This window comes from Urocitellus parryii, chromosome 14, assembly GCF_045843805.1.
Source record: "Urocitellus parryii isolate mUroPar1 chromosome 14, mUroPar1.hap1, whole genome shotgun sequence".
Taxonomy (NCBI): Eukaryota; Metazoa; Chordata; class Mammalia; order Rodentia; family Sciuridae; genus Urocitellus; species Urocitellus parryii.
This window is the reverse complement of record NC_135544.1, coordinates 55,629,096-55,656,675: the sequence shown is the minus strand read 5'-3', so window position 1 is coordinate 55,656,675 and position 27,580 is coordinate 55,629,096. Positions and strand designations below refer to the sequence as shown.

At 46.1% G+C, this 27,580-nt stretch overlaps 1 protein-coding gene and 1 non-coding gene across 3 annotated transcripts in view; both read left to right on the top strand.

The window, feature by feature from the left end:
* The first annotated feature begins 449 nt into the window (after positions 1-449).
* The window catches only part of Gata4 (GATA binding protein 4), a 41,074-nt gene continuing 13,943 nt past the window's right edge, over positions 450-27,580 (top strand). For both annotated transcript variants that reach the window (XM_026398885.2, XM_026398884.2), the window contains exon 1: positions 450-1,062. In XM_026398885.2, the coding sequence (XP_026254670.2) occupies positions 450-1,062 (613 nt within the window). The remainder of the gene's footprint in view (positions 1,063-27,580) is intronic.
* Trnaa-agc (transfer RNA alanine (anticodon AGC)) lies at positions 17,457-17,530 on the top strand. The gene has a single exon. It is a non-coding gene; the product is annotated as a tRNA-Ala (tRNA).

Sequence of the window (27,580 nt, the reverse complement as noted above, 5' to 3'; positions counted from 1 at the left end):
AGGCCTTCGGAATTGGAGGCTTCCGACTGGCGCTGCGGGTGTTCTGGAGCAGTGCCCGGCGACCCGCGCAGGACCCAGGCCTCCGGACGTGGCGAGTGGGTTACCCGAAGGCGGGTGCCCCCACACCAGCGCCCAGGCACCACCTGGCGTTTTGTGCCGCCCCGAGCGCTCCGGACCTCCAGGCCCCGGGCGGAGAGGCCCCTCGTGCACCACCTTCCGGAACCACCCAAACTGCAATTTTGATTTTCCTGAGTAAACGGGAGCCCTGAGCCTTTGCTCGATGCTGGATTTAATATGCCTACATCTTTGAGGGCCTTGTTTTTTCCCCCTTTGGTTTTTAATCATTTTTGTGACAGTCCCTCACACGTCCATTACTAGTCTTGTGGTCTTCTCTCCCCGCGCGGCTCTTTGACCAGCGAGGAGGGCGACGCGAAGAGCTCCCAGGGGCGATGTACCAGAGCCTGGCCATGGCCGCCAACCACGGGCCGCCGCCGGGGGCCTACGAGGCGGGCGGCCCCGGCGCCTTCATGCACGGCGCGGGCGCTGCGTCCTCGCCGGTCTACGTGCCCACGCCGCGGGTGCCTTCCTCGGTGCTGGGCCTGTCCTACCTCCAGGGTGGTGGCGGGGGAGCTGCCACCGGAGCCGCCTCGGGCGGCAGCTCGGGCGCGGCCCCGTCGGGTGCCGCTCCTGGGACACAGCAGGGCAGCCCAGGCTGGAGCCAGGCGGGCGCCGAGGGAGCCGCCTACACCCCGCCGCCGGTGTCCCCGCGCTTCTCCTTCCCGGGGACCACAGGGTCCCTGGCGGCCGCCGCCGCCGCCGCCGCCCGGGAAGCCGCGGCCTACGGCAGTGGCGGCGGGGCGGCGGGCGCGGGCCTGGCCGGCCGCGAGCAGTACGGGCGCGCGGGCTTCGCGGGCTCCTACTCCAGCCCCTACCCGGCCTACATGGCCGACGTGGGCGCGTCCTGGGCCGCGGCCGCCGCCGCCTCCGCCGGCCCCTTCGACAGTCCGGTCCTGCACAGCCTGCCCGGGCGGGCCAACCCCGCCGCCCGACACCCCAATCTCGGTGAGTACCGCGGGAGGACCCCGAAAGGGGGCCGGCATCAGGCTGGCTGTCTCCAACCCTCTTGGGGCTGGAGATTTAAAGTGTTGGGTGGGGAAGGGTGCTTGATGCCATCGAGTTTCCAACGCCAGCAAACTGGAAGACATGCTGGTGGGGATGGGCTGTAGGGCGGTAACCAAAAAAAAAAAAAAAAAAAAAAAACAAGATGAAGCGGAGACCAGCCCAGACCCAGAGTCCGTCCGGCTCCCAGCCCGGGGAGCCTGGGAGGACGGCGCTGGCGACCCGCGGGGTTTCTGCTCTGGTTTCCTCTCCACCCTCCTCAGCCGCCTCAGTGGAGCCCTGATTACACTGGCTTGGACCTGAGATCCAGGCCATTTGGCAGCCCAGTTGGAGGATCCCTCCAGGTGGCTGATGATTTTCCTGTGTGTGGAGGGGTGGGTTTCACGCCGGAAACAGGAGGGACCAGCCAAGGAGACCGCCTGGGGGTGGATTGAACTGGGGTCCGCGCTGGGTGGGCCTTCAGGGCGCTGTGCGGTCTCAGGGTCCCAGGTCCGCAGGGCTGGGATGGGGCCAGACACCTCCGGGCGGTTCTTTATATTTTCCCGGTTAAATAGAGACTTTGCAGCTGCTTCCACACCTTGAACCTCCTCTTCCCCCTTTTAGGCAGGGCTTAGAAATCATGATGGACGCAATTCAGACCTGGGAGGGACTGCAATCAGCCCCACTTCCCGGATTTGTAGATGAATGAATTGATCTCTCGGCCTGGCACTTCGGCTGAGAGAGACAGGGAAGTGGCAACCACTAATTCAAAATGCAAACGACCTCTGGTCTGAGGAATTTCAAGGAGGACTGGAGGATCGGGTTTGAATTGAGCTGGCTCTTTGGAGGGAGGGGGAAGCCCAGAGAGAAACAAAGTTAACATTTATTGACTACCTACTAAGTGCTAAACCCTTTGCTTTTGTTCTGGCTTTGAAGAGTAAAGTCTACCTCTCCCTGTTTCCAGTATTGAACTGGCTTCTGTAGGGGCACTGGCTTTGAAGACCTTTTAAATTATTCTCTGGCCCTGGGTGGCCGGCGGAGCTCTCTGGGAGTGGGGGTAGGCATCCAAATACACATCCCAGGTAAACTGATTAACCAAGGACGTGGCGCCGGGGCTGGGGGCTGGGGCTCCGGCTCCCTGCATCCCCCTTCCCCGCACAGGGAAACCAGATGGCACCCCTGGTGGGGGGAGGAGGGGCCGCACCAATCTCTGCGGGTGGACCTTTGAGATAGTGTGTGGCAGAGTCTCCACATAATGGTGGCTGGAGGAGGGTGTGTAGGGCGCTTCAGACCTGCATTCTTATTCTCTGGGGTCTCTTGTGAACCCCTTCTGGGGCCTCTGGTTTAAAATAGGATTTAAAATAGGGAGGAATAGCCCCCACAGTCTTCAGGGTGGCACTGGGCGTTTCCTTTGGAACCCCTGTAGTCTTGGAGTGAGAATTTGGTATTTGCTTAAGAAAAAGAAGGAAGATGCAAATCTAAAGACCAGGAGATCTCGGACCTCCGAGTTACAGCCTCAGCAGTAGTTACAACACTGTGAGTGCTCATTGTGGGTATTTGGATTTCACTTTGCTAGCCCTCCACACAGGGAGGTATTGAAGTCCTGGTTCCCCAAATTCCAGGGTCAACAGTGGGAGCTGACTTTGAGGAGCATCTAGCCAGGACTGCTCCTGGCTTTGGCTCAGCTCTGCCCCACCCTTCTTTCAGGAAGCCCCTGGGTTTTCTTTCCTGCCGCAGCCAAGAGTTTTAAGTGGTCAAGTTTTGAAGGTGCTGTGTTGTCTCTGTAGGAAGGCCAGGCATGTTGGGTTGTTGGCGCTGAGATCTTCAGCATGTTCTGCTGGTGGGCGGGGCTTACATAAAAGCATTACTTCCTCCAAAGGCAGTGGCCCCTCCCACCCCTTCCCCTTATGGAGAGTGAGCCTAGGGGCCTGGACCTAACACATGCTAGAGGAGCTCCCCACCCGAGCTACTCCCCCAGATTCTGTCTCTGTGTGTGGGGGGTGCTGGAGGGGGCGTCAAACCTGGGGCCTCAAACCTGGGGCCTCCTGCTGGCTAGGCAAGCACTCTAACCCTGAGCCATATTCCCAGCCCCTTAATGTGTTCGTCCCTCACAAGGTCCTTTGGTCAATGCCTGGTAGCTTAGGTGGCCAACTCCGGTGATGGGAGGAGGAGAATGGTTTCCATGATGCTTGCTGAGAGCTCGGTGGGAGCTAGTGACCACCCACCTCTGAGGTGGCGATACAGTGCGCTGGAAAGAGCACAGGTGTTTGAAGTTGGGCAGTTTGGGTTCCAGGTGCCTCATGTGATCTCAATCCACCTCCTTTTCTGTAAAATGGGATCATCAAGACTACTTTTAATGTTGTCTTAAGTTAGATAAGGTGACACTTGTGATGTATAGTATTTGGCCTTGTCCCTTCATAAATCATGACATTTTATTAAACACACTCACTGTTATGTACAGTGACCAATTTTTCTGTGTCCCCCCCCCCCCCACTGAGGAGATTCCCAGAACTTTTAGTGCTGACCTGAACAGTCTCCAGTGAATAGGATGGTTGGTCATAAGTAGACATGAAATAGGTAAATGACTCCCTGACCTGGTCTAGGGGAATTAGCTGGGAACAAAGAAGAGAAAGCAGAGAAGGTTCTTCCCTCCATGTGAGTGTCTAGAAGTCTTCACCTAAGTGGTGCCATCTGCACTGGGCCTTTTTTTCTTTTTTAGTTGTAGACCAACACAATACCTTTATTTATTTATTTATCTACCTGTGTATTTATTTATGTGGTGCTGAGCTTCGAACCCAGTGCCTCACACGGGCTAGACAAGTGCTTTTACCACTGAGCTGCAACCCCAGCCCTGCACTGGGTGTTGAAGGAGTTGGCCAAGAAAAGAACCTGCAGTTAAAACAAAAACAAAATGAAAGAAAGAAAAAAAGAAGATATGTCCTCACTTATCAATATACTGTGTAGTGCCATGAAATAATGCAACATGGCCCATCTTTTGCTTAAAATGTATTTATTAACACAAGTAAAACCACAAAGACTAATTCAATGAGGAGAAATAAGACTACGCCTTTATTTTTCTGTGAAGTATTACCTGCTTTGGTATTAATAGTTAACATCTTGCCAGAGTTCTTACGTTGGTTATTGGAATAAGACAAAAATCAAGATGATAAAAGGCAACAGGGCTATCTGAAAAGCCCTGCACTTAGGTTGGAAGAAATTATTCTGCCCTGACTAATGTATGTGGACTTTAACTCATTCCAAGTTCAATATGAGCAATGACCCTGAAACAATTATTGAAATCCATTAATTAGGCACATAAGTGGAGTTCTGTGACCTTCCTGAGGGCAGGTGTGGAATCTTACTCATATTTAAGTGCCTGGCACATGCTGGGCACTTGACAAATATTTGAGTAGAGATCTGGGAGATATTGCCCCAGTCTCTACCCTGCCCTGGTCAAACCACAGGGAATGGCTGCTTGAGTCCTTTAAGAGGCAAACTGAGAGCCTCTGGGGAGCTTGGGCAGGATGGAGAGAGTCCTGGAAACCTTGGGGAACTGCTGGAGGAAGCAGGGCTTTCAAAGTCTACTGTCTCTTGGGACGCTCTGGGTGAGCAGATGCTAGGTCTCAGAACACTGTTGCCCATCACTGTAGTCCTGGAAATGCATCCTGGACATGGGCGGTGTTTGCAGGGAGGATGCATGGTCACATGCCAGTGGAAACATGCTGTCTGTTTTTGCATTTCAAGGGCTGGGATCCGTGTGTGTTGTATAACAGTGGCAGGAGGATTAAATAACCAGTTGTGATGGTCACACTGGTATATACATTTGGCAAAACTCATGGAAATGCAGTCTTAAAATAGTGTATGTACATTACTCCATGGTACAGTTGATGCCCTCAACGAATTAATGTGTGTGTATATTTGAGGCTGAAAAGGAGACTGATATGGAAATTATATGTAAATATGCCTTGAAAGATATAGTGTGGTGGTAGGTGTTCCTGGAAAGGCTAAGGAATATATTTTACTAAGCAATATTAATTCTTTTGTGTCATGGAGAAACAAGCAATTATAATATTCTCAAAGGACCTCAAAATTTTTGAATCATTTGAAAGCTCCATGAAAATAACAATGAAATACAGGTGCACCAATTTCTTTTAAAAGTTTTGTTCCATTAGGTGCAGGGTGGGGCACTCAAGGTGCTCCAAGAGTTTGTTTATGGCGGAGATCTATGGAAAATGCTGTAGTGTATTTTGGACCTTTGGGGGATTGCTTATCAATTAAGCCAGTTGCTTTCAGAGCCAGTTCATTTATTTTGTGAGACCAACTCTGAAGTAGCCTGTTTGACTAGAGAACAATTTGTCAGTCTTCAGGAAAACCGAAGTTGTTTAACTTTCCGGTTACCACCCTGAGCAGGTCAGTCAGAGTTGGAACTGGTCTATGGTGCTAAGTAGAGAACCAATTCAATAAGAAAGGTGTGTTGGGGCCGCCTGGGGCATGTCACTACCCCCAGTGAGACCTGTCACTTGCCCAATTGTGTCCTATCACAAGGTCAGCCACATTTGCTAGGCACTTTCTAAGCCCTCAGGTGGAATGATGCACAGGACACAGTTGTAGATAACATTTTCTTTTGTATCCCCCCTGTATTTTTTTCTTTCTTAAATGTACTAAGAAAACAAACATACTCTAAGGTGTGGGGAAACAGGAACTCTGATACCTGACTGGCAGTGTAAATTGGTACAACCTTTATGGAGGTCCCTGGTGGTATCAGTCAAGTTACAAAGTCGATAGCCTTGACATAGATTTATTTATTTATTTATTTATTTTGCACCAGGGATTAAATTCAAGGGCACTAAACCACTGAGCCATATTCCCTTTTTTTGTATTTTATTTGGAGACAGGGTCTCAATGAGTTGTTTAGCACCTTGCTTTTTGTTGAGACTCATGATCCTCCTGCCTCAGCCTCCCAAGCTGCTAGGATTACAGGCAAGCACCATGCCCAGTTTGACATAGAAATTTCGACTTCTAGGAAGAAATTCGTTCTACAAATAAGCAGCACATATTCATTTCATTACTGTTCATAATAAAAAAAAAGTTGGAAATAACCTAAATGCACATAATTAGGGGACTGTTTGTATATATGTGGTACATATGAATCATAAGTGTCATGTAGGCATAAATAATCATGAAGGTCATTAAGGAAGTCAGTAGGATTTTAATAGTGTATAGAGCACCAGACTCTGTATAAAAAAGAAGAATAGATTGTTTTCATTTGAAAATACACAAATTATCATTGGAGATATCTAGAGATAATTTGTAAAGAATTTGAAGTATGGATGGGGATGTGGCTCAAGCAGTAGCGTGCTCGCCTGGCATGCGTGCAGCCAGGGTTCGATCCTCAGCACCACATACAAAGATGTTGTGTCAGCTGAGAAATAAAAATAAATATTAAAAAATTCATTCATTCTCTTTCTCTCTCTCTCTCTCTCTCTCTTAAAAAAAGAATGAAATTTTAAAAAAAGAATTTGAAGTATGAATTTGTGGCTTTGGTGGACTGTGGGGAGGATGAGGATGGGTGAGGGATGAGGCTGGGAAAGGACATTCACATTTGTGCCTTGGAACTTTAAAAAGATTGTAATCATTTTAACTATTTTTGTACTCATTTATGTGCTTCATTATTAATTTAGTAAATAAGAATACATTTAAAATACAGAGAAGTTAAAATTAGATTGGCTTAAAAAATTTTAATTATCTTATATTTATGTGTACAGTTTAGTAGTGTTAAGTACATTCATATTGCTGTGTTAACAGATCTTCAGAACTTTTTTATCTTGCAAAACTGAAACTTCATACTCATTAAAAAATAGCTCCCAACTGGGCATTGTGCTGCATGCCTTTAATCCCAGCTACTTAGGAGACTGAGGCAGGAGCATGGCAAATTTGAGGCCAGCTTGAACAACTTAGTGAGACCCTGTCTTAAAATAAACAAACAAAAATAAAAAGGTCAGGGGATGTAGCTCAGTGGTACAGCTCCCCTAGGTCAATCTCTAATACCTCAGAAAAAGAAGAAAATCACTCCCAATTTCTTCCAGGCCCTCAGTCCCTAGAAACTCCCATTCTGCTCTCTGTCTTTATGCAGTTGATTAGCTACTTCATGTACAGGAAATCTTACAGCATTTGTTCTTTTGTGTTTCAATTAACAGAATGTCTTCAAAGCTCATCTACACTGTAGTATGTGCCAATTTCCTCTTTAAGGCTGAATCTATTTTACTGTAGTATAGAGCACACTTTGTTTGCACATTCATGCATAGGTGGACTCTTGAGCTGCTTCACCTCTTGCTCTTGTGAACAATACTGCATATATACATGGGTATGGAGGTACCTTTAGAGCTTGTTTTTTTTTTGGTAGTGGGGATTGAATGCAGAGGTGCTTTACTGCTGAGCTACATCCCTGTCCTTTTAATTTTTTATTTTGAAGCAGGGATTCACAAAGTTTCTGAGGCAGGCCTCAAACTTGCAATCCTCCTTCCTCAGCCTCCTGAGGTGCTGGGATTACAGGTGTGCTCCACTGCACTGGTCTGAACCTTTGGAATTTTGAAGAATGTGAATGCTATTACCTATTTTTGAAAACTTATTAAGCCAATTAAGTTTTTAAAAACAGGCCTATATTATTCATGAATCTACTTCCTGATAGTCTGTCTCCTGTTTTTTTTTTTTTTTTTTTTTTTAAGAATTTTCTATTTAATGTTTATGGATACACAGGAAAAGTGCTTTAAGACATAGATTGATGTTTATTGAATTTGTTTATTGAATGTTTATTGAATTTTTACCTGTTCTCTTGTAAATTCCTTGGGAGTCCTTGGTCCTAAAAATGTCTTCAAGAACCTTCCAGATGAACACCATCCTTACCTGCAGTCCTGAATTTAGCTTTTGATTTTGCTTAATCACCAGGATGCTGTTTTACTAAGGGGGGGGCTGAATTCTGTCTCCTGATCTCAGTTTATAGCAGCAGCAGATAAGTCAGCGATTGTCCGATGCCCCCACTCTTACACCCGAGAACTTCCTGAGGTCCCCTTATGGGCACAACACTCACCTTCTGGCCCAGTGACCTCTCCTTTTGGGAGTTGACCCTCAGGCTATTCTGGGGTCGGAACTTGCTGGAAAACCACTAACCTAGTTGGTGATTCTTTTAAACCATATTTTTATCCCTGTCCTTTTAAACAATGAAGTTGGACCGAATTTTAGAGGGAAAGCCGAAAGCCGTTGCCAATGCTGCTTCAGTTTGCAGAAGAAAGACAAAGGGGTGCTAGTTTTCCCTTGCCGTGTTCTGTAAGAAAGCAGTCCTTTCGGGCAGCTTTAAGAACTTGAAGGGACCTAATTGACCTTGGATAGGCCATGTCGCACTTCACGGATGGAGTTCTCCACATTTTATTGGTTATCTATATCGCTATTCCTTTGTCACTTCCTCAAGACAGGAGGATGAGTGGGATGATAATAGGGATAGCCTCCAATGTGCTTTAATTTACATAAAATAAATGTCTGGTTTGGGTACTTTAATGTTTGGATCCCAGCTAACAACCTGGTACTCTAGCCCGTTGTGAGGAAGAAGTTGGTCCTTTGTCACCAGTGAGGAAATCATCAGTGACAGGGACTTCCAAGCCTTTCCTGGAGAGGTGGGTATGATGAGCCCCTTTGTTCTGGAGGGAAACAGATGCTCAGAAAGATGAACTGATCTGCTCACAGGGAGTGAGCAACAGCTCCAGCTCAGAATCGCGGGAAATCCAGCCTCTGGGGTCGTGCCACCCACTCTCCCTCACTTCACATTTGCCACATTGAAGGTGAGGCCTGGTCCTTCAGAACCACCAGACATGAGGGGCTAGAGGCTCCTTCTCCCCTCAGCTCCACCCCCAGCGGCTCGCAGCCTCCCATCCAGTGCGGGTGTGGTCTCCCTTGAGTACCTTTCAGTGAATGCAGAGGCAGGAATCCCAGGAATTGCACCAACTTCCTCTTCAGCCTCTGGATCCTGGGGTGCGGGGAGTTGGAGAGAGGTTCCCTGAACTCCAACCCTCCACCCTGGAGGATTCTCCCAACTCTAGGGAGACAGTTGTCTGCTTGTGGGAGCAAACCATGTGGCTCTCTCCGAATCGCCTTTCCTGAAAGCAGGCTGTAATCTTCCCTATTTTTGCTTTTCTCTAACATCTTCAGAGAAAGGAGGAGAAAACTGTGATAATTCTGATCTTAATAAAGATGAGCATGAGGCATGAATCAAGACTGACTAAAACCCCAGGCAGAAGGGCCCTGGGGAACTGGCTTGAGTGAACCCAGCAGCCAGTCAGTGGAAGTTTTCTTCTTTCTGGCAGGTGGCCGGTGGTTTTATCTATTACTGCTCTGTAATCAGAATTGAGCGGGATAGTCCAGCTTCTTATCTGAATGGAGGGAAGTTGGTTCTCTGGCCTTCTGCATTTTGCAGGAACCCAATAATTGGCTTGATGTTTTAAAATATCTTTTGTCCTATAAAGATGCAGGTAGTCCAGGCAGGGAAGCCACTCTGTGTCTGTAGTTATTAAAAAGCCTCTGCAGGTGGAATTTGAGTCTTTCACTCTGAATTGAATGATCATGGATAAATATACATTGTTTTGGAAAATGAGAAATTAAGAAGTCACCACTCAAATTTGCTGGGAAATTTTAAGGATGATTAGACCATGGGCTTTGGGATCCCCCAATTGCAGAGCTAGTTTTGCTTCTTAGAATTGAGTCCTTAAATTATTTTTTCAACTTCTTTTTTTTCTTTCTCTTTCTCTCCCATTTTAAATCTCCATTTCTACCTCCAGAAATCTAGTCAAACTTTATCACCTCTGTTTGGAACGGATCGATAGCAACTGGTGAGCAGGTTAATTATAATCGCAGAATAAACGCTGAAGTCTCAAAGTTCACCACTTTTGCAATGTTTTCAAACCCCTCCAGGACCATGCCAAGAGGCGCTCATTGACCTGTTCTAAGCAGGTGTGGGAGTTTGAACCAGGGGCAGGCAATCGGATCTGATTTAGGACAACTCAATTTGGTTTCTTATCTGGAGCTTTTCCTATCTTACGATGTCTGTCATTTCAGATAAAAAAAGTTCATCAATTGAACTGGGAAATGGCAAGTTACATTTTCTTCTGATAAAAGTTTTCTAGTTGTTGTTTTATCAGGTTAGGTTGAAATCGTATGTGTCTCTGTCAAGGTCTGCAATGACCTTTTCAGATATTTTATCAGGTATTAGGTGAAGGAGACCTTTTTTTTTTTCCCGTTCTTTTCTTCGACCTAGGAAAGAATGACCTGACTTCTAAGATCATAAATCAAACCAGGTAAAGAGAGGCAATAATACAAGTTGCCCCTCAAAATTGAGTAGGCGGGGAAAGACAAACAACAAATAAAACTTGTCCCTAGCACATAGCGAGAACTTAACTTGACCCTAAATAAAGAATGTGGTTCCCACAGAGTGCACAGTAAATAGGAAAAGACTGCTTATTTGAAAAGGAAAATGTTTTCCAGGCAAAGATGGCTTCAGAAAAACAAGTAGTGTTTTTTTTTTTTTAATAGTATCATTAAAACTTTAATTATCCTTCTATTAAACTCAATGCATGTTTAATATGGCAAAATGAAACACTTGGATGAACCAGTGTGCAAATAGTTGGTAATCTTACCATCACAAGATAATCACACTAGGCATTAATCCTTGACTTTCCACTTAACCATCCCTATGTAGGCATGTGTGTATCTATATTTTTAAATAGTCATAAAAGTTACTGTTTAAAGTCACTCAGCACCAAAGACAATTTCTCTGAGATTAGTGAGCCAGACTGGCTCCCAAAGACTGATCCCTTCAATAAAGCAAAATTGGGAATTGATTGAGGGAGCTGTTAATAATAGATGATCAAATGGGAAAGGTATGTGTAAAAAAAGATGTTTTTTCGTCTTAAGAGTATATAAACTCTTATATAGCCAACTTAGAGTGTCCTTTGGGTTTCAGAGACTTAAGCATGTAAACTAAGCATGCATTCTACCTCTGAGTTACACCCCTGGCTGTTTATAAGTTTTAAACTGGTGCCTCTTGAAGTGAGGGTTGCAGGCCGTTTGACTTTGGATGCAGTGCTGGCTGGGTCATGTGAGCTGTTCCTGGCAACCTGCAACTCAGAAGGGGAACAGGAGCCCAGCAGCTCCAGGAGGGGGTGGCTCATCTGTCTGCTGAGGAAACCTGGTATCTTTCCTGCTGTATGATTTTGGGTTACTCAGTAGACCTCTCTTTGTTTGAAGATCTGTGTTTTTAAGAGGAAGAAATCAATCCAGACACAGAAATGGTGAGAAAGGCTGCTGTAGAACTCTTTGGAGATATTTAAAATCCAGCATCCCTCAGGAGAACCGCTCAGGTTGAAGGCATCTTTGCCCAGACCATAGCCACCATATTAACAATGACCTCTGTGAGCCTGCTGGACAGCAAACCTGAATCCACATCATCTGTGTCAGACAGGTTTGTGTGGCTACCTGACTCATTAAGCAACAGTAGCTGTGATGTCTTGAGCTTGATGGACTAATTTTGTCCACTAAAATATAAAAATCAGTCTTGGGAAATCATGACTTCAGAGTGTCAGTTTGGTTTCTGGATAAGCTTATTCAGTGTGGGAGGTTCCAGGAAGCTGTGGAGATTCAATAGAGGGCAGTGCTGGTTACAAAGGCCAGCACCAGACACATCCTTTTCTTTTGCCCACTTCCTATGAGCCACACACTTGGGCTGTGGAGATAAAAAACGAGCAAGATGCTCTCTGAATCACAGCAATGTAGACCTGGCACAGAAATGAAGTGAGTGTGCAGGCCCAGGGCAGTCTGAAGATCTGCAGGGGACAAATCTGCATTACTGGGAGCCCTTGGGATACCCTAGAAGCCTAGACCTGTCTTGGTGCTAGAAGGTGAGTCCAGGCTTGCTGGAAGGACACTGGTCAGTGGAGTCCTGAGAGCTGAGTTGGGGTTTGCATGGGGAAGTATCAGCAGAGGACAGGGCAGGAGGCTGGCTCTTGTGTAGCCTCCCGTGGAGCCTTCAAAGCTGGGAAGCAAACAGAGCCTTCAAAATAGCTCCCACCTGGCCTGGGAGAGTTAGAAGACATGGAAGTAGAGCAGGATCCAGTAGCACATGGGATCATAGCTGAGATTGTGAGGTAGAGATGCCCAGTGGCTCTTGCTGTCTCCTTCAGGGCAATGGCTGCCTTCCCCTGCCTCGCCCCACCCCTCCATCACAGCAAAACTGGTGCAGATGGAACCCCTTGCTCCAAGTGCATCTGAAGGGAGTTACACGTCCGCACCCTGGCACAGGCAGCCGTATCATTGGTGACAGTGGACACACAGGTTGGTGTGAGGTGCAGCGCCTGGTGTCCAGGCTGAGAGGGAAGAGGGGACAAAACTCCAGGCCCATTTCAGCCCTCCAACATGGATCCCCACCCTGGAATGCAGGAGGGGTATGTTTAGTCTGACCCAGGCTGCAGAGTGTGCTCTCTCTGGGGGTGTAGGCTGTGAGAGTGGCCTTGAATAGGAATATCAAGATTTACAGAGGAAAACTGTGCAAGTCCTCCTCACCAGGCCCCGTGAGGTGCATTCACCAGAGCAGCTGCCCCTGGGGATTTAGAGGTGAAGCTGGAGGGCTCCAATTCACCTGGCTTTCTTATTTTGAGTCTATTACTCTCCTTTAAGTTCAATTCTTGCCATTTATTTATTTATTTTGCAGCGCCAAGGTTTGAACCCAGGGCCTTGTGCATGCTAGGTGAGCACTCTATCACTGAGATACAACTCTAGCTCCAATTGTTGCCCTATAAACCAATTTTTTTAATATAGAAAATTTAAATGTGCAAAAGTAGAGCATAGAAGATCCATCCTCCAGCTTCAACAAAGATTAATTAATGACTGGCTGTTTACCTATGCCCCCAATCACTGTTCCCCTGTTAGTACTCTTTTAAAGCAAAAATCAGACGACATATCCTTGCATCTTGTATGTCTCTCTAAGAGATGTGTGGACTGTTTTTAAAAATATAACCCAAGTGCCATATTATCACTTTGAAACAAATTAACTGTCACTTTTTAAAAATCACTAAATATCCAGTGCACAAATTTCCATTTGTCTAATTTTCTTTCTTGTTAAAATTAGTATCTCAGTGACACTGTAAGTTGTCTCTGTTAATAATGACTCTTAAGTGTCTTTTAGTCTCTAGGTTTCTTTAATTTTCTTGTCATATGTTTGCCAAAAAATCAAAGCTTTTCCTGGAGAGCCTCCGAAGACTGGATCTTGTTGTGTGTCCTTGTCCGGTTTTTCGCATAAACCTGCAGTTGGAAAACTGAGCCTAATCAGGAGCAGGTCTGCACTGCCATTGAGTTCTGTGGGCTGGATCCATAGTTTCATGAGAGTCACAAATGGTGCTATTATAATGCTTTCATTCCTTCTTCATTCATTAGCTGAATTCTTTATAACGACAAACAGATTTCAACTTATAGAATATTTGCTTGTCCTGAGGTACAGTTTGGGTAGAACAGTCAGGATAAATGCTTGCTGTTTTCACTTTACTTTTTCATTTTCAAAATAATGAGTCTGTTTCCTAGCATCCTGTGTTAGTCAGCCTTCTGTTGTCTCACCCATACTTGGGAGCTGTGCTCCCCTGTCCAGCAACTGGTTCCCTTGTAGGGCAGTAAGGAGCCAGAGAAGGAAGACCTTAAGATCAGGCAGAGGAGTTTGGGCTTTGCGAATAGAGGGCAGGTGCAACTAAAGCTTCCAGGTGGGATTATGTGCACAGCGGGGGGGGGGGGGGGGGAGAAGGGTGTGAGACCGGCAGCTGGTGTGGAGGCTGAGGCAGGTTCAGCCGGAGGCAGGTTCAGTGGGGCAGGCAGCAGAGTGTCTAGCCTGGCAGTAAGTGATGGCGGTGGAATAGAAGGAGGGCACAGGGAAATCTCCAGGGCAAACTGGGTATGAAGACCACGGTCAGTATGTTTCTCTTGGCCATAGGGTGGGGAGGATGAGCCGCGGCAGCATGTGTGAGACCCCTTCCTGTGCCCCTGCATCTCCAGTTTACGCGTTCTGGGGATGGGTCATCTTGACACTACTGCCCAGGACTGGCACCTGCATTGGCTGAATTTCCTTTGGATCCTGGGCTGTCCTTCCCTGTTGTCATGGAAAGTGTAACTCCTGTCACTGGGAAACCCTCTACTTGGCCTACACGCGGGTGGAGTGAGGAAGGGGCATATGCTATAGAAATGGGACCCTGTATCATGGTGAATCCTGTACCAGAGGCTGATGTGTCATGTGGCCCTGGCCAGTGTCACCTCACTTCCGTGGGATTCTGCTGCCCCTTCAGGGACTCAGACCCATGTTTTCCCAGGTGCTTAACTTATTGGGTTGAAAATGTTTGCAGGAACTTTTGAATGAGGAGCTGAGTACTTTTTTTTTTTAATAGATTGTAGAAATTAAAAAATAATTTTTCACTTCCAAGTCCAATTCACACCTCCTTCTTGGCCCAAGGACAGGGAATCTGACTAAGCGCCTGCTGTCCAGCAGTCTTCCTGGTTGATGGCACAGGCTGGGGAAGAATGGCCCTTCTGGGGAGGCCAATGTGGCCTCTTTTTGACAGGTTTGTTACTGGGAGAACAAACTACTGTATTTCTGGTAAGTCCCTTGGCATTAGGCTTGGGCGAGTCTTGGTCTTGTTGGGATGGCCAGGATGAGAGGAACTTCCCAGCCTGGCTCTGGACTCTACAGGTTAGGATTACCTCTGCCATGGTGCTTAGGAACATGGACTTGGAACCCTGGCTCTCAGGAAGTGCTGGACCATCTGCATCTGACTGTCCATCTTTTCTTTCTACCTCATAATTCTATAACGGCTTCTTATGCAAGCTCTCTGTCTCTTGTTCTCTCTCAGTGGACTGTGGAAGAACTGGAAGCAAAAAGGGGCTGAATCAAAGACCACAAGGTCACACTGTATCTTGGTAGCTAAGAGCAAGGCAGAAGGTGGACCTTATAAATGTCTGAACACTGAGGTTAGGTTTCTCATCCGAATCTCTGTGGGCATCTCTGCAGGCAGCTTCTCACATGTCTCCAGGCAGAATTCCTGAGAATAAGCCCAGGGCCCGTAACACGGCCCTTCACCAAGCCAGTCTTTTTATTTGGATTATCATTCTGGAGACTGCACGTGTTTCTAGGGCAGGAATTAGACCTTACTTCATTTGGGGGTCTGTAATACAATTGCCTAGGAAGTTTCAGATATTAAATGTCCATTAACTAAAAAGATAAAGTCTAGGATTCATCCTAAAGCAGATGCTTTGGTCTCATGTTTGTGCTGTATGAATGGCTCTACCAAGTCACTTCCAAGGGAGGAGAGGATCTGTGCTTGTGAAAGGGGCCCCTAAGGCACAAGTTCAGAGATGAGACTGTCTGGATCCTTGGTCAGTTTCATAGGGAGAGGAACCCTGAAGAGAGGTGGCGGCAGATTGAAGGAGTGTAAGAACTCTGCAAAGGCGCCACAACCCAAGCTGCAAGGCGAGCGAAGAGCATGAACTGCCCTGGCACTTTCTCAAATGTAATAGAAGGAGACAGGGCACCTGGAGGTGGGACCAGCTCTTTGGGCAAGATGGGTAGCCATGAGCTTATCATTGCCTCTGTCTGAAGCCCTGAGAAGGGGAGAGAGCCCCCAGGGCAGTGAGGAGATGCTATGAGGGCAGAGGAGGGACTCTGCAGAACTGGCTTCCAATAAAGTTGGGGTGGGGTGCAGGTGTGTGGGCAGCAGCAGCAACACACCAGTGACAGAGGAGCCGGAAAGGAAGCTGAGAGGAATGGTTATATGCTCCCCGTGTGCTCACCGTGTTTAACTTTGTCGAAACGTCCTGGGCCCATTCCTTTTTCCCAAGGTGCCCTGCTGAGCCAGAATGGTGCCTTCTTAGCCTTCCAAAGGATCTCCCTAACCGGGTGCATTGGTGTACACTGTAATCCCAGTGACTCTGAAGGCTGAGACAAGAGAATCGCAAGTTCAGTGTCAGCCTCAGCAACTTAGTGAGACCCTGTCTCAAAATAAAAAATAAAAAGAGCCAGAGGATGTACATAGCTCAGTGGTAAAGTGCCCCTGGGTTCAATCCCCAGTACAAAAAAAATAAAAAACAACAGTAAAAAAAAATAGGGCTCCTGCAAAGCCTTCACCTCCTGCCAACGTTCTGGGCCTAGAGCCAGATCTGCTACAGTCTCTCCCTGCCAGTTTATAGAGAGCTGGAGTTTTTACCCAGCAAGCTTCTCCTGTCCTGCTGAGCACATAAGTCCACTGCTTTTCTGTTCCTATGTGGAGCAGGGTCCCGAGCTCCTTAGCCTCTCGAGAGACCTGGAGAGAGTTGTCACTGCTCTCAGCCTCATCATAACAAACGCGTAGGAGCTCAAAGAGCCCCTGTAGACACAAACTCTCCGTCGGATGTGTTTAAAGGGTGTAAGTGCCTGTTGATTTTGGAGGCTAGTCTCTCCCTGCCTGAAGTGCTTCACAGAAGTGACAAGACACTTTCCTTTGGGGAATGTTGATATTAAGTTTCCTGCCCCGTGTAAACACAACTCCGGGAATGGCATTAATAATGGGGACCCTGTCCCTGAGCAGAGCTGTGGGGCCAGAGTGGGTGGTGGGGAGCAGGAAGAAGAGGGAGGGGAGCACTGGCCAAATGGACCATAGAACTATCTGCGCACTAGAGGGTGGACCCGTGAGCCAGGCTCCCTTGGGCTTCTATTCCTCACTGGGACCTACAGCATTTTATTGTTTGGCAGCTGAGAAAGGAGAGGAAGGAGAGTCTTGTGGCTGAGGAGCCGGTTCAGGTAGAGGCACCTCATCTAAAATTCTGACTTCTTCTTATAATATCCCCCAGTTTTCTCATCAATAAAATTGAATATAGAGGGCTGGAGATGTAGCTCATTGGTAGAGCACTTGCCTAGCATGCACATGGGTTCTATCCCTAGTACTGAAAACAAATTTAAATAGAAATTGCTTTTTTTTGGGGGGGGGTTATTGTATTAGTGTTAATAGGCATAATACATGGCATGCAGTATCTATATGTGTTAGCCATCAGTCACTAAGTCACTAGAGGAGATGTTATTTAAAACAGGATCTTTTTGGTTCCACTAATAAAGGGTTAGGGTGTAGAGAAGTCTGCCAGGATGAACCAATGAGGGTTTTGTGTATGCATTAGAATTTGCCTGGGCATGGTGGTACACACCTGTAATCCCTCAATTGGAGTGTGTACTGAGGCAGGAGAATTGCAAGTTCAAGGTCAGCCTCAGTAACTTAGTGAGACTCTGTTTCAAAAAAAAAAAAAAGGTGGGGGTGTGCTGGGGTTGTGGCTCAGTGGTAGAGCACTATGCCTAGCATGCATAAGGCACTGGGTTCAATCCCCAGCACCTCATATAAAAATACTAAATAAAGGTATTGTGTCCACCTACAAATATATATATTATGTATAGAAAGAGGCAGGGTCGGGGCAGGGCTGGAGATATAGCTCAGCAGTAAGTTGGAAAGCATCCCAGGGTTCAATCTCCAGTACCAAAGGGTTTTTTTTTTTTTTCTTTGAATCAGTCCACAAGCACGGGGCAGGGTGATGGGCTTACTGTCTATAATTCCTTCTTCATGGGGGGATACGTGGATATAAGCAGAAGCTAATTGGAATTATAGAGGCCTGAAGAATGATTTTTTTTTTTAAAAAAACTTTAGAACATTGTAAAGATCCTCCCAAGGGAATTGGGACCAGTTGTCTACCTCCAGTAAGGTCTGAACAAAAGGAAGATGAAGCGCCTTGAGCGGAACCAGAAGGCAGCAGGATGGTGTGGTTCAGCCGTGGGTGTGTGGGTTCCCAGCAAGCCCTCTCCGGGCTGGACCGTGGGACTCTGACAGGGAGGGGGACCTCCTTCCAGCTCGCACTGCTTCAGGGGAGGCTTTTCCAGGCTCCAGGTCAAGCAGCGCTGACGGTTAATGTCATCATGGTGCTAAGTGTGTCTGCTGAAAAGATTGAGGCAAGTCTTCTGCCTCGTGAACTTCTTCCTAGGAATGCATCTGACCCACGGTGGCTGCTGGATTCGGAGCAGATCTGGAGGATCTGAAGATGGGGGGAGGGCTCCTTATCAGTTGAGTGGTTGGAGTTTTTAAGAAAACTACTGAACCTGAGTTTTCTATCACTGATGTTTTTGAATCAGGATCCAGTTTTCTGGTGCCTCTGTCTCCACTGCAGGTGTGGTCTGGACTTGCTGACCACCTTGGAGGAGCCACAGGGGCCAGTCTAGGCCTCGGTTCCTTGGTCAAAATGAGTGAATTGGAACCAGCTGCCTCTTAGCCAGTGGCTCCTTCCAACCCTGCATCTCGGAGAGTCAGGAGGGAAAAGACTGTGAGGGGAGGTTCTGACAGCACTACCAGGAAGAGGGACAGAGTGTGGACAGGAGATGGTGCTGTTACTCTGAGGAACAGAGGTTTGATGGCCATATGAAAGGGCCCAAGGATAGCAGGCTGGCAGAGGGACAGGCATGAGAATGACGCTGGCGAGATCCGCAGGCCTTCGCTGGGCTGCTGGCTGAGCAGTTTGGTGAGAGGGGCCCCCGTGAGCATGCTTCGGGTCTATGGTGCTCCCTGCTGTCCTTGGCATGGCGTCACTTATTCCCAGGTGACTGTCACTGGGGCGGGAGTTGCAGTGTCCACTGGCAGGTGAAGAAACCAAGGTTAAAAGAACCTGCCCAAGACCACCAAAGGGCTGGCATGGTGGTACCCAGGCCAGCCTGATCTCCTGGCCGATGCCCTTCTCACTCCCTTGTGTCAGCTGCCCCCAGGAGTTTCCCTGGCTGGATCAGCAAATGGGAGCCGCAGTGGTTTGACTGGTTTATTTCACTGCTACATTTATTCATAATATTCTACAAAAGGATGGATACATTAGTGATTGAGAAGAAAGATTTATTGGTTGGAGAGAGAGAGAGAGAGAGAGAGAGAGAGAGAGAGAGAGAGAGAGAGAGAATGAATAGACAAAAGGTAGAAACAACCCAAGTATCCATCAATGGATAAATGGATGAATGGATGAATGGTTGTGTTATATAGTCACAGTGAAATATTATTCAGCCTTTAAAAAGAAGGAAATTCTTGACATATGCTGCAATATGAATAGACCTTGAGGATATTGTGTTAAGTGAATAGGTTGCAAAAGGATAAGTATTATGTGATCTCCTCATGAAGTATGATCAGGAGTCAAATTCATAGAGCTAGAAAGAAGGTGAGCTGCCAGATGTTGAGTCTGGGAATGAAGAATTGGTGGATGCAGAGTTTGCTATTTTGCAAGGGGAAAAGCATTCTGAAGAATATGAGAATGTACAAGCCACCTTTGAACTGACATTTGAAGATGGTTAAGGTGGTAACTATTACCTTATGTATATATTGAAGTAATTTTAATATTTTAATAGAATGCAAAAGCTTAGTCAGACAGCAGACTATTGTTCTCTAAGACCTCATTCTCTTTCCTTTCCCCAAAATGTGAGAATACCAAGAGTTGATAAAAATGGGGGCTGGGATGTGGCTCAAGCGTTAGTGCGCTCGCCTGGCATGCGTGCGGCTGGGGTTCAATCCTCAGCACCACATGCAAATAAAGATGTTGTGTCTGCCGCAAACTGAAAAATAAATATTAAAAAAAAAATTAAAAAAAAAATTGATAAAAATGTCCCTCCAGAATTCATTCTAGGATGTTTTTTCTGGCTTCTCAGTTTTTGTTTCCTCCCGTCTCAGTTATCCTGCTATCACAGCACAGCTGATCACTAATTAAAGAGTTTTCCTTGTTAGGGAGGTGGAAAATGGAATGTGCCCCCTGCAACTAGCCCAATTTTGATATGTGAATTTATTATGTTTCACAATTCATATTAAAATATTGCCCGGTCCCTCCTTGCAGTGCTGGAGACGGAGCCAGAGACTCCTGCACACGAGGTGAGCTACATCACCAGCCCCTCACTTTAAAATCTTAAAGCATTTTTAATAATGAAGTGAATATATTTTAAAATTTCCTTTGGAATGAAAATCAAATTGGAATCTATCTTAACCTATGGGGGGAAAAAGATTGCTGTATCTGCTTCACACTTGTCCTGTGATCCCTGTCCAGTAAGTGAACTTGACTTGGAAAAGGACAGATTGAGCTGGGAGATGTTTTCTCATCAAACTGCTCCAGGAGTGCTGGCCGACTAGGGGGCCTCAGGGAGAGGAGGAGAGGCTGAGAGTCAGGCTCTGAGGCCCCGTGGTGGAAAAGCTGTGCTCCATCTGCTGTACATGTGATTTGTACATGCTTGCTGGGCTAAAGAGTTCTGAGGCTAGAGCCCAAAGGAGAAACTAAGTGAATTTTTTAAAAAAGTATAAAATATACTCTGATGTCTGTTAGCTTCAAATTTGGTTTAGCACCAGTTTTAGTCAGCTTTTTATCACTGTGACCAAAAGACCTGAGAAGAGCAACATAGAGGAGGAAAAGTTTATTTAGGGCTCACAATTTCAGATGTCTCAGTCCCTAGATGGCCCATTCCATAACTCTGGGCCCAGGATGAGGCAGCACATTGTTGTGGAAGTGTGGAGGAGGAAAGCAGATCAGGACGTGGCAGACAGGAAGCAGAGAGCCGTCTGCTCACCAGGGACAAAATATATATTCCATAGGCTTGCTCCCCGTGACTTACCTCCTCCAGCCACACCCTACCTGCCTACAGTTACCACCCAGTTAATTCATATCAGTGGGTCACTCCACTGCTTAGGTTATGTCTCTTGTAATCTACTTCATTTTACCTTAGAACATTCTTGTATTGTCTAAAACATGAGCTTTTTGGATACACCTCATTTTTAAACCGTAACAGCACCAAAACAGTTTGGGAGAAAAGTATGAGATACTGTCCAAAGAGCTAAACGATATTCCAAAGCAAAGAAAAAGAAAAAAGATGATTAAGTGCCATATGAACCCCTGGAAACACTCTGTAGGTCTGGGATGGCCGAATTTGAGGAGTGGGTGGGGACTTCTTGGGAAAGACAGCAGAGGAAAGGGATGCTCTCTCCTCTTCCTCCTTGAAGACCATCACACCAGGTGAAAAGAACCATGAAATAAAGTAAAATTTCATCTTTAGTGAAATTAGGAACCACCCCATACCCCCATCTTGGAAATCGTGCCAGATGTAATAGAAATTCAGGCTCCATTGAGGAAAAGACTTTGAAAGCTAGTTCACACTTCTTAGTAAGTAAACTTCCCGGTTGATAAAGTGAATGAGATTGGAAATGCAGTGGCAATGTTCTTATTACTGTAGATGAAATAATGGTCGACTCAGCAAATAGATACGTAAGATCTGTATGAGAAAGCTATAAGCCTTTCCTGAAGGGCATAAAAGAAGACAAAATAAGTGGGAAAAGATGTTATATTCTTGGATTGGAAAGCTTCATAATATTCTTTAATCCAAAAATTTCCAGACACATCTAGAAATTTAATGCAGTCCCAGAAAACATCCCAACAGGATTTCTTAAATGCAACTTGTCAAGTTGATTGTAGTATTTATATGGACAAGTTATTGTATAAAAATAGCCAAGATAATGTTTAAAAAGAAAACTTAAGAAAAGGGAACTTGCCTTATCAGAAATCAAAACAAACTAAAGAGGTACTGGCACAGCCACTAATGCAGCGCTGTTCATTACAGCCCTGTTGTATGTAGCAGTGAAAAATGACTTGCTGGAACACAGCCAAGGCGTTAAGAATGGGGAAGCCATGGTGAAAAAGACTGGCATTAACGTGGGGTCCTTTCAGCTATCAAGAAGAGCTAAACAACTGTGGGAATTATGGAGTACAATGTAAATGTTATGTACCTTTACAATGTAAAACTAATACATCCTCTTACAAGAGGGAAGTAGATCTGTGCTGATATGGAAGAATATCCCAGTAAATGGGCTCTCAAGGGGAAATTGTGTGCAGAAGAGTACATGTGGCATGATCCCCTTTCAGGTCACCACATACGGCTGCCCTTCCCTTCTTGGGGGAAGATTTTATCCCCCACCCTGATGACATTGTCTTGGCTCTTGACCTGTCATATGGACTTGAAGTTACCGTGCAACCTCCAAGCAGAAGCCTTGAGAATCACACTCTGACGTCACTTTCTGCCCCTGCCACAAAGTTGGCAAGACCCACATAGGGTTTCTCTTTCAATCTGAATCCCAGAATGAAGCATGCACACATAACAGAATTACAGCCAACTTAAAGCCGACACTTAATGTGAACAACACAATAAGTACATCCTCAATCTCGTAAGCCATGGAGATTTGGGAGTTGTTACAGCATAAGATAGCAACTGCTCTTATGTGTTGTCAAACAGCACCAAGAGCAAGCAGGAGGATTTTATTATGTACTTTTGAACATGGCTATAGCAAGCCTAATATATTCAAGAGGATCTTTTCTGTATTTGTGTATAAATATTCTTGTTGAAGAATTGCTATTACAGCAAACATTGAAAATGACCAGAATACACATCAGTGTCTTAGTTTGGTTGCTATAAAAGAACACCACAGACTGAGCAGTTTAGCAACACGTTTATTTCTAACAGTTCTGGGCTCTGGGAAGTCCAAGGCACGGGCATATTTGGTGTCTGGTGGGGGCCCTGTTCCTGGTTTGTAGGTGGTAATTTTCTTTTATCCTCACACGAGGTGAGAGAGAAAGCTCTTAGTCTCTTCTTGTATGAGTACTAATTTCACTCCTGAGTGCTCCACCCTCATGACCTAATCATCTTCCACAGCCTCCACCTCTCAGTGCCATTATATAGGGGGTTAGGATTTCAGTACTCGAATGGGGGACACTGACATTCAGTCCATCACGATAAGGAAACAAAAAGTTATGGGTTAATATATGAAAAAACTAAAAATGCCAATAAAGTAGGTCCACATATATCAACATAATTAAAACTCAGAGACATAATAATAGGCAACAGGAGATTGGAATGATTATCTGCAATGTTTTGTTTATTTAAAAGTACCTGAAACAGCTGGGCATGGTAGTGCATGCCTGTAATCCCAGCTTCTAGTGGGGGCTAAGGAAACAGGATAACAAGTGTGAGGACAAGTGAGACCCTGTCTCAAAAACACAAACAAACAAAAACAAAACAAATCTAGGATGTAGCTCAGTGCTAGAGCATCCCTGGGTTCAAACCCCAGCACCGCAACATACATGTACGCAGACACACATAACCCTAAAACAGGGGTTGAGGGTATAGCTCAGTAGTAGAGCACAACCCCCATCACCCAAAACAAAAAAGAAAACTGGAGCAAATGTGGAAAAGTGTTAAGATTGGGCAAAGCTCGGTGGTGGGCTCATGAGTGCTTGTTACATTCTCTTTTTTCTCAAGTGACTAAAATAGTTGATATATTTATTTTAAAATGAAGTTTGTAAATTTAATATAGTGTGAAGGCACTGATGTAAAGTTAAAAAAATCCACAAAATAATGCTTATGTTGTTCAGGGGTTGTATTTATATATGTGTGTGTTAAAGTAGGAGAATGAACTGGAAAGTTATATACTAAATCCAAAATAGTGGTTTGATAGGAGATAGCAAAGGGGAATCAAGAGGATTGTTATATCATCCTTTGCACTTTTCTGTAATTTAAAAAATTCTAAAAATAAAAATTGCAATTAATGAAATAGATGTCTGGAAAAACAGAAAAACTGTTAGCACTATTGTCTCTGGGGAGGGGATGAGGGTGACGGTAGACTTTTCTGTTTCATGTGACATTCTTCTCTATCCTTTTGAGTTTCTATAACCGTTATGAATTATATAATTTAACTGTGAGTCAAGGGAGGAAAACTCGACAGCATGTAAGGAAGAAGAGTCCGCGCCAGATCACACGGCTGCAGAAGTAGGAGGCTCGAGGCTGCCTTTCCCAGTTACTTGGAGTTGGGGAGAGGAGCCCATGAGAAGTAGAGTAGCAGTCTGTGAACTTTCCCCCTCTGATTGCTTGTGGAACAGGTTCTGGGGAGGCCCCTGCCTTTCAGTGTGGCAAGTGTGGTTTCTGATAAAGAAGTAATGGATAGACTTCTTCACCTCCATGGTAGGGAGCCCTGAGTGACACTTTGTTGCTCACGGTGCCCTCTAGGGGTAGGAGGACCCTCCTCTAGGGCGTTTGCCTACCAATATATGGAACACAGTGTTGGAGAAGAGACTGGGTCTTTCTTTAACCAGTCAGCTGCAGTCCTCAGCCCTTCTGTTAGACTAACTCAAATAAGAAAGGGTTTTTTCAGCTTTAGAAACAAGCTAGTGACAGAAAAGCCACCAGTAGAAGAATAAGGTAAAGATCCAGCATTTGATCTGATATCAATCAGGATAATTTTCAAACTAGGAAGGACCTTGATCGTCTGTGTAACACTCTCATTCACAAAGATCACCAGAGTGGAAAGGCAAACTGTGAACTGCTCAGGGTGCATTGCCAAGAGAGGCTGGCTCCTGGCTTTGGGGAATGCAGTCCTTATCCTTATTTTCTGTTCACCGTACCCAGAACTGAACAGAGTCTTACCAACTAGCCTTAGATTGCACGTTGCATGCACAAAGCTTGCAGGGTGGCAGAGCTAGTGGATTAGCAAGAGAAGAAGATGTAAAGTGGCAGCAATTGGAGCTTAATCCTGGTTTGATTAAGTAATCCACGAAAACCCCGAGAGGGGAAAACAGTCCCCATGGATAGATTCCTATCCCTTGCTCCCCTCCCCTTCTGAAAGGCGTAAATCTGCCCTCAAACGCCCTCCCTAGCATTTGGGCAATAAAGAGGTCACATTATATCTCCATAAATCTCCCTGCTGGCTGGCTGGCTGCTGCCATTCCCCAGGCCAACAGGAAGTTGTTTCCTCCTGACAGCCGCCGCCGAGGGCCTGGAAGGAAAGGGCTTTCCCTGCAGACCATTGTCTCATCCCCCAGGGAGCTGCCCTGGCAATTTGTTCAGTGTTTCCGTCCATCCTGCCAGCCTGTGGCAAGATGGACAGGGCGTGCAGAGGCAAGCGGCCACCCTGGCCTGGCTGCAGCCACCTCCACAAAGCTTCGTCTTGGGTTTCTAATAGGTAAAAGGAGCCAGGACCACGTGCATGGGTGTAACTGAGCAAAACTGGGCATTAGAAGCTGCCACAGGTGGCTGCCCATGCCGTGTATGGGGCTCCCTGGTGGAACTAGGGAACCGTGAGAGGTGGAAATGGGTTGGCGACTTTAGGAGCAGAGTAGGGTGGAGAACCCACTTGGAAAATGGGTTCCATTTTCCTGTTTGGGAAATAAGATAGGAGATATGATGCTCTTATGGAAAAATCAGAAGATGGAACTTTCCTGCCTTTATTTAATATATCACAGCATGAAATGGGGATGACACTAATCCATGGCATATTTATTTGCTTTACTGAACATGTAAAATAATTATTTATTGCACATTGGAAATAAATTCTCATAGTACAAAAGACACTTGAGTGTGTATAGTGCAGAGTACCCTGAGCCACCAAGTGCTTCCCTGAATTATCTGTTTCTTGTCTGTCCTCCTGGAGATATTTTTTGTATATACAAACAACTCCATATGGAGGTTTTTCTCCCCTTCTTTTCCTAAGGGGTGTCATCTGTGTTGGTCTGTACTTTGCTTCTAGGGTTTTACAGCATATATTGGAAAGTTTTCCCTTTCAGAACCTGAAGCTCTTCATTCTTTATGGCTACATAGTATACCTTGATTCCAGTTCCATACTGAAGAACACTGACATGTTTTTCCAGTCTTCCACTATTGCAAAAAGTGTCACAGTGAATAAATATCCTCGTACCGAAGCCTTTTTACACAGGTGTCTGTATTTGCAGGGTGAATACCTGAAAGTGGAATTTCTGCATCAGATGGCACATATATTTACACTTTTGACAAGGTATAGCCAAATTGCCCTCCCATGGGCTGTACCATGTCACACTCCCCATGTATGCCCAGGGTGCTGTTTGCCCCACTCCCAGGGTACAACGAGATGAGAGAGGAAGGCTGGGAGAAGGTGTAGAGAGGGACAAGCTGGTGACTCAAGGAGCCAGGACCAGAGCCAGACTTTGTCCCCAGTGTGGATGACAGCAGCTCCTAAGTCCATTCTCGCAGTGCTGGGACTGCACCCTGTGTGGAGGGGCTTTCCTGTTCCTCCTGTGGGGTGGGAAGAACAGTTGGTTGGGTTGCCACTCTGGAGGGGAGGCCCCTGGCCTCAGCGTGGAGGAGGTACTTTGTTGTTGTTTGTTTGTTTTTCTTTTTTGTACTGTTTTGAGATGAGAGGATCCTAGGAAATTGAAGAAAATAAGGTAGACATCTTTAACCTTCCAAGTTCGATGCAGGGATGCTTTTTTAATTACCTGGTTGCTAAATTAATTTAAATCATGTTAGAGGAAGAGAAAATCTTAAGAACATAGTCCAATATGGTTGTCACTTTAAAAATCAACTCAAATTTTTGTACTTCTTATCTCAACTTCTTTTTCTTACCTGTTTCCCTATTATTGAGCATTTGGGTTTCCAGTATTTTGCCATGAAGGTCTTAAACATAAATATTTCCCCTTTAAAACACATATTCCAATGAATTATTAGAGCAGTTTGATTGCTTGAAAGAGTGGGCTGTTTTTTTAGTGTAATGTGATGTCTCTCCCATATCCATCAATCTGTTACATACAGTTATATCCACGCACACATGACATAGGCACAGGTGTGTGCACGCAAACCTCTGACCTTGTGTAGATAGCTCTTGTAGCTTGCTCTGTCCAGGAGGAGGATTTCCAAGTGACCAGACTGCCAAGGAGGCTAGGAGCAGAGCCCATCCTGCCATCATTTCTGCTGCCTCTCGGACCCTCTGGGGTTTTGCTGAGATTGAGGGTCATTGTGCATTGAGCTTGTGTTGTGTGCACACACCGCAGGTGGCATGACCCAGCTGAGACCAGTGCGGTGCCAGAGAGGGCGGGGAATGGGTCACTGACCTTCACAGGAGTGTAGGTGAGTCACTTACCTTCTCTGGACCTTGGTGGCCTCTTCTGAATGTTCATGGAGTTGCCCAAACCTCACTTGCAGGTTTGGGGACTGTGTCACTATACTGCCCTCCAGAAGCAAACAGCCTCCACTGACATGAGCCCACGTTGGAAGGAGTGGAGAAGGGCAGAGCTGGCCAGGAACTGGCTCACTGGACAAGGAGGAGACAGCAAGCCCCTCACCCGCTGATGCCCCATCAGGGCTCTCTTGGCTTAGCTCAGCCATGACCATCAGCCTGAAGCCCCAGGAGCTAGGAGGTATCAGCACCAGTGTAGAACCCAGCATTTGGTGCACCTCCGTGCACCTCATTCCTGGCATCCTGCGAGCATCTTGTCTGGGGGTAGTAGAGGCATGTTCTTGGACACCACAGTGCTTTTCAGAGCAGTGGGGTAGTCTCTGTCCGTCAAGGACTTGTTCTGTGCAGCATTGGCTGTCTATGAT